The following is a 19,040-nucleotide window of genomic DNA, read 5'->3' as shown; positions in this document are numbered from 1 at the left end:
ATCTTCTGCTTTTTCATTGTCTCCATCAATCTTATTCTTCTTTGCCTCATCTAGCAGCTGCTGGACTGATTTGTCATAGTCCTTTGTCATTTATAAGTAATCTTTCTTTTCATGATCACTACCTGCAAGTCTGTCTTCTATATCTGAGCTCCTCTCCTCACACTGGCTTAATCTGCCACAGATACTTTAAATGGAATTTTTATTCTCCTGAATATCTGCTTGAATCTGTCTTATGGATTGCATTTCTTTCCTATGCTGAGTATTCACGGGTTTTGTAATTTTCTTAAGCTCTATTTTTTGTCTGTATCTGCTCAAGAGTCACTAAGCATGCTTTTCATTGTGGACACCACCTCTGCAGTTATCTGAGAAATTATTTCTGATAAGACTGTCTCTAGAACATCATTCACAGTTGCTTTGTTGTTTTTTTGTTTGTTTTTGGTTTTTTTCCGGTACCGGGAATCGAACTCACAACCTTGCACTTGCCAGGCAGGCGCTGTGCCGCTGAGCTAAATCCCCAGCCCCTGCTTTGTTGTTACTATTTCAGCAGCCAGACGGGTAGCTTTCGGATTGTCCCAACTCATTGCCCCCTGGGTTTGCCTTTGGTGAACTGGATGTCTGGGGTTGTATCTTGTTTAAGTGTCTTATCATTTTATTTTCTTAGTTTAGTTCCTGGGGTGATACTTGTAAACTGCTTATGGTGGGTTGCTTTATTGCTAGTATTTAGAACTCTTACAAAATGGGTTTTGAGTCTGTTGCAAGATCCTACACCTTCAATTTTTTGGAGTTGTAGAAGTTGCTCCCTGTTTGGCCCAGCCCTGGTTCTTTGGTACTGTGCCACAGTATTTTATATGACCCTTAGTCAATCTCAGTCTTGGAATAGCAGGAAGAATAGCTGTTTAGAGCAATTATGTCCCTTTTGACTACAGGGGTACCATCAGCAATAACACTAGCAACAATCACAGCCTAGAAAATAACAAACTGAGGTAAGCATTAATTTGATACCCTTAACCTTATGAACAAAATTTGTAGTTATGTAATAAAATCTAAAACAGACCAGAAAATTATATGCAGTATGTATGTCTTGAATATATCAATTTTAGCTTCAGGGGGTTAAAATTTAAAAAGGGTTAGGGGAAAAAACAGAAGAAGAGGAAGAGATTAGAAGGCTAGAGGTCAAAGGGGGAATCATGTTAACTTTGGGGTACAGAAGACTGCAGGGAAAGAGAAGGAAGAGATAAAAAGAACAGAAAAGAACCACCACCACAAAGACACTTTCTGAAACCGTGTTCACACTCATATAAAAACAAGATCAAACAATGAAGGAGAAGAAAACAAGAACGAAAAACCATACCACCACAACAAAAAACAAATCAGAGAAGAGAAAGTCTACTTCCAGGTGTGTCTCTGCTGTCACTGGTAGAAAACGTGTGAAGACTGAGTCTCAATCCATGCTGATCTATCCCAGGAAGCCAGCAGTAGCTTCCTGGCAGTGTAGCTGATAACCTCAGCGAGCCTGCTCCTTCCAGCCAACACCAGACTCATTCAGGCTGCAATTGTCAGCACACCTTCTGCGGGCCTGAGTCCAGCTGGGAGCCGCTAGATGGAGCCAGCAGCCACTCTGAATTCTGAGCTCAGTTGGGCCCTCTAAAGATGGCTAGTAGCTGGGCGTGGTGGTGCACACCTGTAATCCCAGCACTCGGGAGGCTGAGGCACAAGGATTGTTGCAAGTTAGAGGCCAGTCTGTGCTACAAAGGGAGTTCAAGGCCAGCTTGAACTGCATAGCGAGACCCTGTCTCAAAAAGAGAAAAAAAAAAAAAAAAAAAATGGCACCAGCCAATTGCTCTCTTGTGTGGGATGACTGAGCCCCAGGCACTCACTGTCAGCTAGTGCAATCCCTCACATTTACTCTTTTAAATTTACTTTTAAGACAAGATCTCACTGAATTGTTCAGACTAACTTTAAACTTGCCATCCTTCTAACTCAGCCTCCTCAGTAGCTGACATTGCAGGCATGCACCACTATGCTTCACCTCATTAAGCTTTTTTCAAAAAATCTCTATCTGGTCAAATAATCAGTCAACTGTAATGGTAGAATATTTTCAGAGTTGCCATGTCTCAAAAAAATTTAATTCTCATGTTTGTTGTAACCAGAAAGGGGAAGATGGTTGATTAGGAACTAAATGATCCAACACGGATCCAGGACGGAGTACAAAGGGAATTCTAAGTCAATGTGAAAGGGATGTCCCAGGTAGGTCGCTGGAGAGCAGGGCTTGAAAGTCAAGAGACTACTGCAAGAGGATGAGGATGGCTGCTCTGTAGACATGGGCACATTTGTGTCGGACACTGGCCAAACAAAGTATGAGGGAACTGTGAACTCCAGGCAAAAGCTGTTCCGCAGGAAACACAGTAGAGTGACTGCCCGAACTGCAGCAACACATACTCTTTTTATAACACACACTGTCTGTTATGTAAACACAAGTGATTTAAATGAAACAAATGTGAGACAACAGAACGTTAAGCATCAAAAGAGGATTCTAGGATTTCTCAGTAAGATTAAAAAACAGCAAAGCTTTTTGAAAAGGGCAAATAGCTACATACTTTAAGCCTTTTTACCTTAAATTAGCATTGGAAGCCCAGCTGGGAGTGTCTCAACCTTGGCAATACCTACATTTGGACTGTAATGTTTCAGTGGGTGGACTGTAAGATACTACTACTCTGTCAGGCATGGTGGCACATACCTGTTATCGCAGCACTGAGAAGGCTGAGGCGGGAGGATCTCAGGGACCTGGAGTACATAATTCAAGACGAGCTTGGACTACGTAATGAGACTCTCTTGAAACACAAGGCAGATTAATACTCCCCAAGTACTGACAACCAAGTCTCAAGATGTGACAACCAAAATCACCTCCAGGTAGTCCTAAGTGTCTGCTGGAGAGAGAATTACCCCAGCTGGGAACCACTGCCACATACTTCATTGTGTCCATCCCAATAATGACGCTCTCTTGTGCAATCACAGCTCAGCTACCATAAAATAATTTAACATAAACCTCATACATTCATGGAACCTCCTCCTTCACACTCCAGTTTTGTCAAACGACTCAACTATGAGTCGTTTCCTTTATGAATCTTTTTTCCTTAGCCAGGAGCACACATTCACTTATCACTGCTCTTGATTTTCATCTGGAAGGACATGTTGACCTGCTTTTGTTTTCTCCCCAGCCCTGTATTTCTTTTATGGTGCTGGGGATTGTATCCAGGGCCTCTGCACTGAGCTGCACCACTAGTCCCTTGAGACAGGATCTCGCTCAGGCTGGACTTGAACTTGCAATCCTGCCTCTGTCCCCGAGGGTGCCGGGATTACAGGGATGCGCCACCACACCCGGCAACTTTGTCTTTTCTTTTCACGTCTTTTAAGAATGCAGTCCCTTCCTTCAACAAAAAAGGGGACTTTTTTTTAAAGAACATAGATTGACAGAAAAACTGAAAACACAGCCCCAAGCTCCAAATACCCCTTTCATCTACCATATTACCAACAGTGTGCGTGTTACAATGGGCCAAAAGAAACACATGACCATTAGCTAAAGTTTGTACTTTAATCAGATTTCCTTCATTTTTACTGAATGTCCCAAGACCCCACACTGTATGTAGTCATGCTGTCTTCATCACGTAAGCTGTCACAAAGCTCCTCTTTGTGGGGACACTCTCAGGTTCTGTTTCTGATGATTCCGACAGTCTGAGAAGCACAGGCAGGGTCTCTTGTGGAGTACCTCTCCCGAGACACTGGCTTCCTCACGACTAGGCTGGGCTTGGCTTTGGGAGGCACCATAGATGTCACATGGCAGCTGCGTCAGTTTGACTGACGACGCCTTCTACGACTGACATGCACGCCTGCTGTTAGCTTGATGGTACAGTTCGCCGGCCTTTGTCAGACCTGTGAAGGGACTCCTATCCCTTCGCACACCGTGTTCCTCCAAACGAAGTGACTGTGTAGCCCATGCTTCAGTAATAGGAGCCGTGCTCCTCCCCCCTCGCTCCAAGAATATCATCTCTTCTGAAGATTTCTGCTTTTTTCCAAAATGAATTCTTTTTTTCTTTGGTACCAGGAATTGAACCCTGGACCCTGCGCTTGCCAGGCAGGTGCTGTGCCACTCAGCTGTATCTCCGGTCTTTTCTCCACAATGAGAATTTCTTCATACTGAATTTATCCCAGCTTTTCTCTTTGGATTGAGGCTGTACACCTGCAACTCCGTGTTTAGCTGATGCTCTTTCCCAGGGAGCAGAGCCAGATGCGCATGGGCCATCCGTCCCTCCTGGTGATGGTGACTTGGGTTAGGTATGGCCTGGCTTCCCCATGGCACTCGAAGTATTTTCTATCTGCTAATACCCCATCTATAGGGAAAACACTTTAAAAACCACTCCAATATTCTGATCACCACAATGTCACTCCAGATTGAGCATCCAGGGCTCTTGCACAACCTTTAACTACGTCTTCTTCCAACCTCAGCACTGCCTCTGTATTTGTTAGTCAGCCTTCTCCTGTGTGAGCCCCTTTCCCCCTTTGCTGCTTGCTGTGGCTATCAGCTCACAGACTTCAACTTTTCAGTGGCGTATAATTCAGTATCATTTTCTCTGGGGGACCCAAACTGTCCCAGATTGGGGGAGTGAAAGCCCTTGCAAGCCAGCTCATCCGTCACTCAGACATCTCCCTTTTCAAAATTACTACTTTTATAGTTTTGAGATAGGGTCTCACTTTGTAGTATAGGCTGGCCTCAAACTCACAAGAACTCTTGTGCCTCAGCTTCTCAAGTGCTGGGTTACAGGTGTGCACCTTCCCCTCCTTTTATTTTTAGCAATTCCATTACTTTTTGGAATAAAAAGACATTCCAGATTTATCCTAAAATTTGTCTCGGGCCTAGAATCCACAAGAGCCTTGGCTACAGTGAATGGGGAATGCTAAGTGCAAATGAAAGCATTAGAGCTGTCTGCTCTTTGCCATGGGGGTCTGTCTGTGTGCCTTTTCAGTGGACAGAATACATACACTAATATTTTAGAAAACCGTGGATTTACACTTCTATCTCCATTGGTTTTTGAACTTTCCACATCCCACATTTCCCTTTTACCAAAGTATGCTGTCCCTCAACAAAAATCAACATATTTATTTGTACAATCCTTAAACTTTTTATTTTCCTGTACTGGGGATTGAACTTGGGGCCTTTGCACTGAGCTGCGTCCTCAGCACATCCCTCCCCCCATTCTGAGATAGTCTCACTGAATTCCTCAGGCTGAGCTCCAACTTCCAGTCTTGCCTCAGCCTCCCAGAGTGTTCTGCACCGCCATGCGTGGCTACAATCCGTTTATATATTTAAACTGTCAAAGTAGCATTACACGCATACTGCTACACAAAACAGGATTTTTTTTTTTTTCTTTTTCGAGACAGGGTCTCGCTATGCAGTTCAGGCTGGCCTTGAGCTCACTTTGTAGCCCAGGCTGGTCTCGAACTCGCAACGATTCTCCCGCCTCAGCCTCCCGAGTGCTGGGATTACAGGCGTGTGCCACCACGCCTGGCAACTGCTCAGGATTTTTGTTGTCTCCTCTGCCCAGACTGTGCATTAGAGTTCAAGCATTATTTGAGTTACTTCTGCCTCCTCTAACCAGTCATGTTATTGAGATTTTAAAACCAATTTTCAGTTTTTAAATCTCCTCCACCATCTTTATTGCATTCATTTCATTTTTTAACCTAGAAGATTATCATGTGTCCAAAAATATATAGAGGCCATAATAGAAATAATTTCCTTCTCTATCTTACCATCTGCCCTGTAGCTGGGCAACTTTATTACTGACTGGTTCATCCTGTGTGTGTTCACCCTGAAATACGTCTGTATGTTTTATTTTCCTTTTTTTTTGTAATCAGGATTGAATCCAGGGAACACTGAGGTTCATTCCCAGCCTTTTTTTTTTTTTCCCCCCTCTGGCACCGGGAATCAAACTCACGACCTTGCGCTTGCCAGGCAGGCGCTGTGCCGCTGAGCTAAATCCCCAGCCCCTTCCCAGCCCTTTTTAAGATAGGGTCCTGCTAAGTTGTCATCATCCTCAGCCTTCCTTGCACAAAATGTCACACACTACATTCCTCTATCCTTTTAGAACAGAAATGTAAGGACATCTAGTTTCCAAGGCTTTGCAATTATAAATTTGTTGTAATAAACTTATGCTTAGCATCTTTACATTTGTGAGAAGTATCCCTCCAGTATGCACTCTCGGAGGCCTGACTGCCGGATAGGAAGTTGTGCGCATATGTATTTCTGCTAGATATTACCAGATTCACTTCTGAAGACCAGCTGCATTTGTACCAGCAATACTGACAGGGCTCCCGTGTATGAAATTCTGAAAAGTGGTATGTCCGTGTAGTCTTTCTTCTTTTCTTTTTGAGACAGGGTCTCACTATGCAGTTAGGCTGGCCTTGAGCTCACTTTGCAGCCCAGGCTGGTCTTGAACTCCCAACAATCCTCCTGCCTCAGCCTCCCAAGTGCTGGGATTATAGGCATGTGCCATTTTGCCAGGCTTTAATTTCATATTTGGAAATAATGTCAAGCTGGAAGAGCAGAACAATAAACTGTGTATTCAGATTCACCAACTACTGACATTATGCCTTCATTTATTTATTCTCTTTAAATGTATAGTTTTTCTGAACCATCTCAGTGTAAGCTGCATGAATTTCCTATGAATAAAAACACTGTTATAACTACAGTGTAGTTGTTATTTTCAGGGAAGTTACCATCGATATACTTTTCTAATTTACCATCCATCTACATTCCAACTGACTCAAAAACACCTGTAGGGCATCTCATCTTTCCAGCCCATGATTACATACTGCGTCTTTAACTTTCTGCAGTTTGGAAATTATTTTCAGGCTATGTACTCCCACAAAGCTGCCTCAGTGATGATGTGTCCTTAGCATTCTGTACCAAGAGGCATAAGGTGTCTACCTGCACCTCACTGGTCATGGCAGTTTGGCTCACTCTGTGAAGGTCTAGCTGTGTTCCAGTGTATACTTACCTCATTCTTCCTTTTAACTCACAATCTTGGGGACATAAGTAAAACACGGGAATGTTCTCACTGAAATCCACCGCTATGCTAATTTAGGATGTAAATACCTCTTGCCAGGCCAAACATTACCACGATGGGCACCAAATGCTTCCCAACTCCAGCGCTTTCCTAGTCAGCAGGACATACTGCCATCACTCCTTTCACCTACCTGCATGTGCATTACTGTGTGGGTAACCCCCACCTCCAATGATTTCAATCACCACTGTCTTAGTTGAGGTTCAAATTATCCCTTGTAAGGCCACGTTTCCCCTTGAACTGGTTCCCTGTCTTCTTCATATGTTCCCATTCATTTGGGGGCACTATCTGACATTCTGGCATATTAATATATTTCAGGCTTTACACTGCTATACCCCTAAAATTAATTTCTCCAAGGTACTCTTATCTGGTCTTTTTTAGTAGAGTGGCATTAAAAGCCCAAGATGTGGATGTGCAATGTAATGCAGTTTCACATTCAGCTTTTTAAAAACACCATTGTGTGATTATTACCCCTGGCCCTTTATCTTTATAGGGTTTTTAGTTTATGTTCCCTGGTACCCCAAAAATCTTCATAGTAGGAATTAATCCTAAATTTACCCCTTATCTCTATGTGGCAAATTTTGATTTTGTTCACTAAGTTTTGGGGACACAATTAAAATTTTTATGTGGCAAAATTTTTTTGTTTTGGTGCTGGGGGTCTAACCCAGGGCCTTATATATCCTAAGGATACTCTACCACTGAACTCTATTCATAAACTGCCAGTATTTTTTTCTATTATACCTCAACTGTGAGTCAGCAAAGTTTCCCCTTAATCACAATACAGAAATATTCACCCACATTTTTATCTCGTACTTGGGAGTTTGGTTTTGTATCTTTGACCCACTTGGAAGTTTTTCTTATAAATGGTATTAAGAATGGATCTAACTATTATTTTTTTGTTGCTGTATTTGTTTTTGAGACAGGTTCTCACCATGTAGCCCAAGCTGGCCTCAAACTCACGGTGATCCTCCTGCCTCAGCCTCCCGAGTGCTGGGATTACAGGCATGTGCCACCACACCCAGCTTAACATTACTTTTCCCTCAATACATTGTAATATCCTTTATTAAAATGTCCATCTCACCCTCTGGAGTACTGTATTAAGTTTTCATATGTAGCTGTGTCCATTTCTCCTTACACTATACTCAAGGCTCAGCGATAGACACAACCCGAGAAATACCATGTTACAACGGTTGTGTCATAGGTTAAGCACCACACAGTGCACTTACACTAGCCTAGACGGCATAGCTTACCGCACACCTAGGCTGTACCATACAGCCCACTGCTCTGCCAGTTCTCCCTGGCCAGGAATTTTTCTTTACAATCAGCTTGTGTAGTTTCCAGAAGTCTTCAGGTGTCTTCATGCCAGCACTATGGACTCACTACTATTTCACATCATGGAATGCGTAACAGTTCAATTGTTCAAACCACTCAGAGGTGGCAGTAAGTTCAACAGTGTGGTCAGATCAAGTCTTTTCTTTCAACGGCACAAACTTTGCAGTGGCTGTGACCGTATGGTGTGGGGAAGGGCTAGGCTGATGGGTCTACTCTTCAATCCAGGTCACTGTATGCTTCTCTACATCTAGTTGCGGCCTCTGTCAAATTTTAGTCTTGCTGCGTTCAGTGAAGTAGATCCTTGAACAGTTCTGTTCTCATTCTTTAAGCTCTGGCTATGGTAGAACGGGACACACCTGAATGGCGAGCAATAACCATGACTAATTTTCCACCTTTGCAGTCTTTAAACAGTTTTTGTTCCCAGGCAATTCACTCTATTAGCGGTGGATGGTAGGGGCCACGATGAGCGAACCAATGTGAGATGGACTCATGCACACAAGGGTATAAAATGATCACGAGACAGCGTGAACACAAGATGTGTGAGACTGCTACTGCGGCAACATGGCTTCTGCTTCACGCTGTCAGGGTACGTACTAACACAATGATAAAAATATACACATAAAGCAGTCGCAGGCGTTTATTGTCAAGTGTTAGGTACTACATGTAACTGTGTGTGCACAGTAAGTTCATTTACACCAGTATCACCATAAACACGTATTATGCTGTGCTCCCACAGCATGACGGCTACAGTTATGTCAACAGACAGTGTGAGGTTTTCAGCACCGCTATAATCTATTGGGACCTCTGTCGTATATGTGGTTCACCCTTGATTAAAGCATTGTCACATGGCTGAGCTATAGCTCAGTGGTGGAGTGGATGCCTGCCAAAGAACCAAAGCAAACCTAAACAAAAAACCCCACCTTGCTATGAGGCACGTGGCTGTATTTTATTGGTTTCTCCTGCCATGTGCCAATTTCCTCCTTTTATAACTACAGTCTTTCTAGAGTATTTTTCTATTCGTTTAGAGTCACTTCAAAGATCTTTTAATGCTCTGATATTTTTGCTTCTTTTACTTCCCTAAGTAAGTCTTTATTAGTATTTTTAATATAACAATTAAAAATTTTATAATTGCACAAGATTATATTTTAATGCCATTAACTATAAATTAAATGCCACTATAGTACTGGTATACAAAAGATCCATTTTATTTTTTCTCCCATAGTCTAAAATTTAATTTTTTTTTTCTTGTTATATAGTTCAGGCGAGTTTTTCAACTACGTAGCCCAGACTAACCACATGGTGATGATCTTCCTGCCCCAGCCTCCCAAGTGTTGGGATTACAGGTGTGCGCCACGTCTGGCTAACTGGCTAAAGTTTTAAACATACAGTATGCCTAAAGTAACAATTCTGAGAATTTTTATAAGTCGAGTGATTTCTTTTTCAGTAAAATACCTTTAAGGATTATTATTTTTCTAGCTTTATTTTAAAAAATGCAATGCTTCCAGAATTTGTGTATCATTGGTAGTACATACATCAAAATCCAGCAATACAGAGATTAGCATGGGCCCTGTGTAAGGATTATTAGTTCAGCTTTACACCAAGAAAAAATTTTTCTTTTTAACTGAGATTTCATTTAATTTATTAATTTAGAAAGAAATGACAATTTGATATTGAAATGCCAACCAAGAACAGTGGATGTCTCTCCATCTGATCTGTGCCTTTTAGGAATATTTACATTTGCTTATCCTGGATTTTCATATATATACATATACATACATATACATATGTGTGTGTGTGTATATATATATATTTCATGTACTGGGGATTGAACCCAGGACCTCCACATCAAGTTACATCTCTAGTCTTTATTTATTTAGTGGTGCTGGGGATTGAACCCAGGGCTTTCTGCATGTAAGGCAAGAACTCCACCACGGAACTATATCCCAAGCCCCTCCAGTCTTTTTTTAAATTTTGAGACAAAGGTCAACTAATTCCTAAAATGCCTGGGCTGGAACTTGCATCCTCCTGCCTCAGCTTCTCAGAATGCTGCGATTACCAGCACATGCCACCATGCCCAGCTAACACCTGGTTTTTTAACAGTTCTTATTAAAAAGTGAACCCTTAGGAATTAAAGGTACCTTGTTGTTCCAATTGTAAATGTGATTTTCTTTTTTGTTGTATCAACTGGCTTTTATGTACATACAAGTTATTTTATGTCCTATCTCAATTATTACTGTTTTTAGAGACAGGGTTTCACTGTGTAACTCAGACTGGCCTTGAACTCACAGCAATCCTCCTGCCTCAGCCTCTCAGTGCTGGGATCATAGGCACAGGCACAGGTCACCACGCCTGGCCTCACTCAATTATTTTAGGATAATTTTGCCATCAACTTTTCAGATAATCATGTCACCAACAAAGCAAATTTTATTTCTTCTTTTTTCCATTATTATGCCTGCAATCGTTTTTGATTTTTTAATCTGTATGGGCTCAAGGGCATCCTTCTCTGTGCTTGATGTTTCTATTAATGAAGATGTTAGTTTTGGCTGTAGCTGTAGCTCAGTGGTAGAGTGTGTGTCTAATGTGTGGGTTTGATTCCCAGCACTGGGGGTGTGGGGAAAGATGATGGCTTTAGGATTAGGGTACTTATTTATTAAAGTAAAATGATGTCAAAGAAGTACTATCCACTCCTGTTTTCTCAAAGTTTTAATTTCATCAGACTTTTTAAAGGACCTACAATCTTTCTTTTTGGACCTATTAATATGATAAATTATATAAATTTCCAAATATGGAAGCACCCTTGTGTCCTTAGAATAAACTCACTTTATTAAGATGTATTTCCTTAACATGATATAAGGGTTTGCATAATACTTAGGGTTTTGTAACAATATTAAGTAGTGTTTTCTTGTAATTTTCATTTCTTTGAGCTCTTTTTGTCAGGTTTAGAAATCATTATTCCTGCTTTATAAAAGTAATTTTTTTTCTTGTTCTATATTCTGGTATCTTGGGAATATTTGTTTTTTCAGGTCAAATTCCCCTTGGCCTTATTTTTTTTCTTTTTCTCAACCTTGGCTAAACTAGTAGTTTCTTTTGTGAATTTTCTCCCAAAGATCCAGGATTGATTCATCAATTAGATACATAGTTTTTCTTTTATTTCTACTTTTACCTTTATTATTTCCTTTTCTGTGTTCATTTTTTGGCCTACTATGTTTTCATTTCTGAGTTAAGAATTTAGTTTCACTGATATAGATGTTTAGGGCTATGAATTTTCCTCTGCTTACTGCTTTAAATGTATTCCAGAGTATAATCTATATTATCATTGTCATTATTCTTAGGAATTCTGCAATCTACTTGCATTCCCCTTTTACCCCAGTTAAGCCATTTAAAACTGAGGCACACTCTGGAATGTTTATCAAGAGACAGGACTTCTTTACACCCAAAAGCTCCTTTGTGTCTTTCCTGGTCACTCCTTTACTTCTCCCAGAGCTCCCTCAGCTTATGCACACAGAGGATAAGTTTCCATCACATGCAATGCTTTGCACCAGAAGGCTAAGTCTCAGTTTTTTTTGGATACATTCCTAAAATGGCAGCTGCTGGGTCAGATGATACAGGTGATTATGCCTCATCTGAAAAGCATGGAAATGTGTTTCAGATTTTGGAACATTCGCATGCATATATGCATATAGCTATCTCCTGGAGATAGACCTAAGCCTAAGCACAAAATACATTTAGGTTTCATTTATACTTTACTCATGAAAGTCACTTTAGTGCACCTGTTTTTTTACTGGCTCATCACATGACGCCAGATGTGAATTTCCCCTTGTAGCCTCAGGTTTGTACTCATGAGTTTTTGAATGCTGGAGCACTTCAGATCTTGGACTTTCAGATTAGAGATGTTTAATTCATCTTTAAGATCATATATAAGTAGAATAAGATGTATTAACATTTTTGTGTCTGATTTCTTTTATTCTGCATAGCATATGTGAGATTCACCCATGTTACCACTACACATATGAATGGTTCATGGCTTTTATTGCCGATTATCCCACCTCAATGAACTACTTAATTCTTACTCTCTTCAGTTTTTTTTTAACTTCATGAATAAAGCTACCATGAACAGTCTTAAGCATGGTTTTCTGTGAACACAAATACTAGTCCTGTTTTTTTTCTTTTTTTTTTTTTTGGTAAGGGAAATGTTCCAAATCTCCCAGTGGATGCCTGAAATCAAGGATATATACATAAGCTGTTTTTCTTTTTCTACTTTGTATTATTCTATGATAAACAGATTAACAATGATGGCATTTTAACAATATACAGTAGTAAAAGCTCTCTCTCAAAGAATCTTATCCTACTGTACTAACTGTTCTGTGGTGATGCAAGTTTTCTATGCTGGGCTGAAGTGAGGTGACTGATGTAGACTTAAGGCTGCTATATAAGGGTGTCTGAACACAAGGATTGTGATGCCTTGCCAGTCAATCTGATGACTTGGAGAGCTAATAAGGAACAAGCGGGTACACGGCATGGATGAGGGGGACCAAAGTGATTCAGGACCCGGCAGGGCAGTGCAAGATGCTCTGAACTAAAGTGTCTTCTCAAACCGTGTATCTGAATGTTATATGCACGTGATCAAAATGTGCAAAGAAAGAATTAACAGATTCTCTTTGATGACTGGAATGAGGAGGTAGGGGCCTATTTCGCTCTTTTCCTCCCACTACCAGGATGAAAAGCACAGCTGGGCTAGTGATAAATCCAAATTCCTACATTTTTGGGACCAACTTCTGCTTCCACCTCTGTTATAACTCTAGATGCAACCATTACTTGGGTCTCAGTATCCCTTTCTTCTAAATAAAGAAAACACACTTACCACACAGGAAGGATGTATGATAAAATAAAATAGTTCACATGAATGGACTTTCAGTTCTTCAGAAGAAAGTTAGGACTCCTTAAGTATGAACCTGAAGAGCTAATTAAAAATAAGATGACCATGTCAAAATTATGAAACACACAGTGATCTAGTCTTTAAGATCAATACTACTAGGGCTAGTTTAAAAAAAATTGATGATAATGACCTTTTATTCTTTTCCTTTTTTTGGTGCTGGAGATTGAACGCAGGCCTTGTGCATGTTAAGCACATGCTCTACTACTGAGGTAAACTCTCAGCTCAAGTCAATTTTCAAACCCAAATTACAGAACTCAGATTCAACCTAGATCTGTAGTAATTATGGCTCGAAAAATCAAACACTTATTAAGATTAATATACAGAATGTAAGTTGATACACTATTCAGTGTCATGCCAACTTGCTGTATCTTTAAATACATCGGTATCAAATGATGACATGCTCTTCGCATTCTTTTTTTGTCCCAGTCCTGGTTTTGAACTCAGGGTTCACACATACTAGGTAAATGCTCTATACTTCCCCACTCCCCCAAGTATTTTTAAAAAGAACACACTGGCAATGCAGATTAGCTTTAGAGTGCTTGTCTACCACAAGGCCCTGGGGTCTATCTCCAGTACGGCCAACAAAAGACACACACAGACACACACACACACACACACACACACAGCTTATATCTGCAACTGGGTGTTCTAACAATATAAAGTCACCAAACAATAATAACTGGAATATTGATTAAAACTGAGTTACATACATATGGTGGTATACCGGTTCATGAACTTAATTCTTTCCACGATTCTGGCTGGAGAATTTGTTTCACGATTACTTACAGTACATATATGTTTGCAATTCATTTGCAACCAGAATCGTGCAAAAAATGAAGTTTCTGAACTGAGGCGCCACTGTATACCTACGCAAGGGGGATGGACATTTCGCTGGTACACAGATTCATCTGCAACTAGCAAATGCAAGTTTTGACGTCTAAAAGTAAAGTAATGGGAGATTTAACCAATATTTATTGAACAATATATATAAGCCATTATCTAAGAAGTAGAAATACAGAAAGTATTAGACTTAGTAGGCTCACCCTGTAACGTAACTGCAAATGGCCAAATAATTAGGCCATAAAGACTGAATAAATAATGAATACTAGATATGACTAGTTTTATTAGGAGCAGGGGTTAGATATTACAGTGAAGAAGGAGAAAAAGGGATTCAGGAAGGACGTCTTAACATTTTAATTATCATTTACTCAACAGCTGACATCTGAGTGCAGGTTTACAGATAGATGCCTCAGGAGGGAGAGAGGGCTGATGCTCATCCTGTATTTCAGGTGAGGAGAATGAAGCTGAAAGAGATTAGGCAACTTGTCTAAGATCATAGGTGAGGAGGTGGCAGAGCCAGAGCCTAACCAGTTTGCCAGCTTTGTCCAGTGCTTACTTGCGCTACCATGTTTTAACTTATAGACACTAACCAGAGAACTAGATTGGGACAGGATCCTGTTTTGCAGTTCTATGGTGTAGTCAGGGGCAGAATCACAGCCTCAACCTTCTCTGCCAGTGCCACTGTCATCGTGTCACTTCAGCCTACCCCACAGGTGGGCTCTGTTCAAATGGAATTACTGCCTTTTCATCTTTCTTGAAGATCCCAGCAAACCAAGAGAAATTCTGAATTTACAAGGGGAAAAAAATCCTTTAAAAAGTATTTATTAAAAACCAGTAAGATCTAAAACACTCTAATTTTTACATAAAATCAAACATTGTCTTGGACAGTTAAGAATAGCCTCGTGTTAAGTCCTTTCTCTTCTACTCTCCTTTTGATTTTCTCTCTCAGATTTGAAACCTTGAGACTTAAGACATGTATTGTCTTACTTTCCATTACAGATGTGAAAAGTTAAAAAATCTTATCCAGTAAACATTTAAAAATGAAGGAGTGAAAAATAAGGATCAACCAAAGGATAATGACTTTTCTAATTTCAGAACGTGGCTACTCAGAAAACAGAGACCTTCTGGTTTTCAGTAGTTTACTATTTATGACAATATGCTTTTTTCACCAATAAACTATAATTTTACCTTTGACTACTGTGTTCTGTTTTAAAACAGTTTCAAATAAACTTTTATTTTTGATTTCTAAAATAATTAAGAGACTAGATAGAGGCAGTATCTGAGTACCTAGCCAGAATTAGGTAATTAGGTCAACTTATTACCAGCCATAAAAAAGAAAGCGATGTCTTCCTTTAATAATAAAACCAGTTGTTCCTGTCCAGTATGTTTATAACGCGAATCCTCCCAAAGTCAGTCAACTTATGTCATGACAATTCACACTCAAGCAAGAAAACGACTGGGAACTCAAATATAATTAAAACTTAAGGGGGCTGGGGGTTTAGCTCAGCGGCAAAGCGCCTGCCTGGCAAGTGCAAGGTCGTGAGTTCGGTTCCGGTACCAGAGAAAAACCAAAAAAAAAACAAAAAAAACAAACTTAAGACACAATTATACAACCTAATTTTTTCGAAATCTAAAATTTTTTTTGAAAATTAATTCCATGTTAAATTCTAATGACTAGATTAAGGTAAAGTATTACTTATCCAAGTTTATAGAAAGTTAGTAAAAACATACTCCAACGTAAGATACGATAAACAGATACTTATTCAAGACAGATTTTGCCATAACTTGCAAGGTATCCACAAGCCTTGAGTATAGGGTTCTACATAAATAGAAGCTACTTGTTATTCAGAGGTGGTGGTGAAGAAAAAGACAGCTATTTTCTTTCTAAATACTCTTTGGTGTTGAGGTAAACAAATGAAAAATAACAGCCTAAGCACACATGAGCAAAGCAACAGTTTCTTAAATCACAGGAGAGAGGAGAAAAAATGTCTGTGGTCCAACATTTTAAACAGGAGGTTGAGCGTTTAAGGTAAAATTTATTCACTGGCTTTCAGACCAGCTGCATTACTTCTACATTATGTCTGTACTCCCACTTCACCATATTAGGAAGAGGAAAATATGTGCCCCCAAGATTCTTATGCCAAGGAAACCATCGCAGGCAGCACAGATCCCTAAGTGAAAGAGCACATTAGAAAAACACTGAGTAACTGTACCTATCTGAAATTGAACTGCCGAGTAATAAATACTGGTACGTATTAATATAGGAAGCATTAGAAATACTGCAAACTCTAAGCAGGTATTAAAGTGTTGTGGACAGTTCCAACTCTCAAAACAAGGCAGTGTTAAAAAAGTAAAGCTTTCACGAAGAGGGGCCCGCGGAGAGGGTGGAGTCTGCGAGGAGCACAGGTGAAATGATGGGGAGAGTAGGAGTTCTGCTCATCCCTCTACCAGCTGAGGCTTCTACCAGCTTCAGTACAGTCCCCAGGAGGCAATTTTACGCATCCTTAGGGACCCTGATTTCGGCAACAAGCAGACGTGCTTTGTGACTGCACCACACGGATGCTCCTGAGGTTTCTAACCACAGAGGGGGGCACTAACAGAAAACAGCCCCTAAACCCTCAGCTTGCAGTTCCCTGGCTTCCCGCAGGCCAGTTCCAAGCCTCTTTAGCCAGGTCGCCGGCACTTCTGAGATTGACCCAGCGGAGTTTTTCAGCCGGCCTTCACTATCTTTCAAATCCTCCCTCCTTCCTCCACTTCCCTGCTGTTCTTTCCTGGCCCACAAAATATAGGCCAATGAGCAGTGGGTGGGTGAGGAGGATGTGAGAGAAAATTTTGAGAAGTAAAAGAAAAAAAAAAAGGAGCAACCTAACCAGGACGTGAATGAGACTGCGGGTCTAACAAGGGCAGACAAGCAACAAACGCGCTGAAAAACACAAGGGGCTTTCCTGAGCCGTGGCGAGCGATCAGTGTTGGCAGGGGTGTTAAGGAGAGGCGGGACTACCTACCACTTGTCAGAGGCTGCAGAGGGGACGGTTGTTTTGGGTGGGTGACCTCTAATGTCTCTTCCGACTCTGAAACGTTAGGATTTTTATTTCACAAAAGAGAAGGCAATGGTCGCAGAAGCCCTTCCCAGCCAGCGCCGAGGAGGCTGCTTCCCAAACACCACTCCCACCTCTCCCTCCCACACGTGCCCACCCCGCCCCCTTTCAATATTTCCACCTCCACGTGCAAAATGCCTCGCGGCGCTGGCCCCCAACCCGACGGGCAGCTCGTCCAGCCAAGCACCCCGACTCTGCCCACTCCCTATCCCCACCCCCAGGGAAGTGGCTCCACTTTCCCACCCTGGGCGGCTAAAAAAGGAAAAGTCTCGGATCCAGCCTTTCTCCTGAGCCAGAGCGGGGGTGGGGGACACCGAGAAAAACTTTCTGCTCCATTTTTTTTCCCCTTCACAGAGTGGAAGCGGGGTAGCGAGAGACCCTGGCGAGTCCGGGGCTGAGGGGTGGGGGGAGGGGAACCCCTGAATCGTTTAACGGCCGGTAGGGGGAGGGGGTTCCGGAGGTGGAGGGGGCGTGAGATGGAGAAGCAGGCCGGGCAGCGGGGTCAGGGAGCTGCGGGGTTGCTGGGATCAGGGAGCTGCAGGCGTCCCCCCCGCCTGGCACACAAAGCGGCTGCCGCGCTCGGGTCTCACCAGATCCTTTGTGTTTTCCATCAGGGCCTCATGGGTAGGGGTTGTCCGTGCTCCCCGAGCCCGCGGCGCCCCCTCCCCGAGCGGGGGGCAGGCGCCTCTCCCCGGGACTGCGGCGACTATAGGGGGGGCCCCGGCTTGGCTCACACGGGTGGCAGCTGCGGCAGCCCCCGGATTTCCCCCCTTTAACTCGGGTGGCCCCAGGATATCAACAACATTAGCATAGCCCTCCCTCCCCACCGCGCCTGCGCCGTGACCCGCGCCCCGATTGGCCCACTTCCCTACATACCCTCCTCTCTCTCCTCCAGCGTGGGACCCTCTGCAGGCTCCGTACGCTACGGACCGTACCAAGGCGAAGGGAGGAAAAAGTAACCCGGGCTCGGGATAAGCCGAGGGGATAAAAAGTCAGAAGGAAGAGTACAAGTCGCCTTTCAGTCGCCCCCGTCTGTAGTCTGGCTTTCTTGCGCTCTCTTTCGATGTGTTGCGGCTGCGAAGTTATGTTGGGAAAATTTTCCACTCCAGTCACGCCGCTGCCCCCTACACCCGGAAGATTGGCCCTCCCTGAGGAACTCCCACACGGGGAGGGGCCGGCGAGGGGAGTGGGAGTGACGTAGCGCGTGAGTATTGGTCACGTGGCCAGAAGCTGCGCAGACTCCTTCCGGCCCCTTGAGGCTTCAGTGGCGGCGGCGAGCGAGGCTCCCTGGCGCATGCGCAGTGAGGCTCCACGTGAGCGCCTGCGTATCTTCTCAAACCTAACGATGCCGCCCGAACGGAGAAGCCGAACGAAACCGGACCGGAGAGCTGGCGCGAGGCGGGGCCCGCAGGCCCAGATGAAGCCGGACCGGAGATCCAGAGCGGGGTCGGACGGGCCGCCCCCAAAGGCTGCCCCTTCATCCCAGCGGACAGTGCCGGCCCGGCCGAGCGCGGCGACCGCTGCGAGCCCAGTCGCGGCGGCGACGGCGGAGGAGCGACGTCTCCGGCTGCAGAACCGCTTGACGCTGGAGGAGGACAAACCGGCCGTGGAGCGGTGCCTGGAGGAGCTGGTGTTCGGCGACTTCGAGGGCGACGAGGACGCGCTGCTGCGGCGGCTGCGGGGCGCGCGGGTGAGGGAGGCCTGGGCGCGGGCCGG

At 43.0% G+C, this 19,040-nt stretch overlaps 2 protein-coding genes across 17 annotated transcripts in view; one reads left to right on the top strand and one right to left on the bottom strand.

Annotated features, from left to right (window-relative positions):
* The window catches only part of Mbtd1 (mbt domain containing 1), a 67,541-nt gene extending 49,251 nt beyond the window's left edge, over positions 1-18,290 (bottom strand). For 7 of the 16 annotated variants that reach the window (XM_005394097.1, XM_013519317.1, XM_013519316.1 and 4 more), the window contains exons 1-3: positions 17,915-18,187; positions 17,232-17,297; positions 13,312-13,410 (exon numbers count right to left, since the gene is read on the bottom strand). The gene's annotated coding sequence lies outside the window, so the exon portion shown is untranslated. The other 9 variants (XM_005394096.1, XM_005394095.1, XM_005394098.2 and 6 more) reach the window with 9 other exon arrangements.
* Positions 18,291-18,601: 311 nt separating this feature from the next.
* Positions 18,602-19,040, top strand: part of Utp18 (UTP18 small subunit (SSU) processome component homolog (yeast)) — a 30,754-nt gene continuing 30,315 nt past the window's right edge. Inside the window, exon 1 of the mRNA XM_005394109.2 lies at positions 18,602-19,014. Within this exon, the coding sequence (XP_005394166.1) occupies positions 18,619-19,014 (396 nt within the window). The 5' untranslated portion in view covers positions 18,602-18,618. The remainder of the gene's footprint in view (positions 19,015-19,040) is intronic.

This window comes from Chinchilla lanigera, unplaced genomic scaffold (assembly GCF_000276665.1).
Source record: "Chinchilla lanigera isolate Chin_1 unplaced genomic scaffold, ChiLan1.0 scaffold00050, whole genome shotgun sequence".
In the NCBI taxonomy this organism is placed as follows: Eukaryota; Metazoa; Chordata; class Mammalia; order Rodentia; family Chinchillidae; genus Chinchilla; species Chinchilla lanigera.
This window is presented reverse-complemented; position numbering and strand designations above follow the sequence as displayed.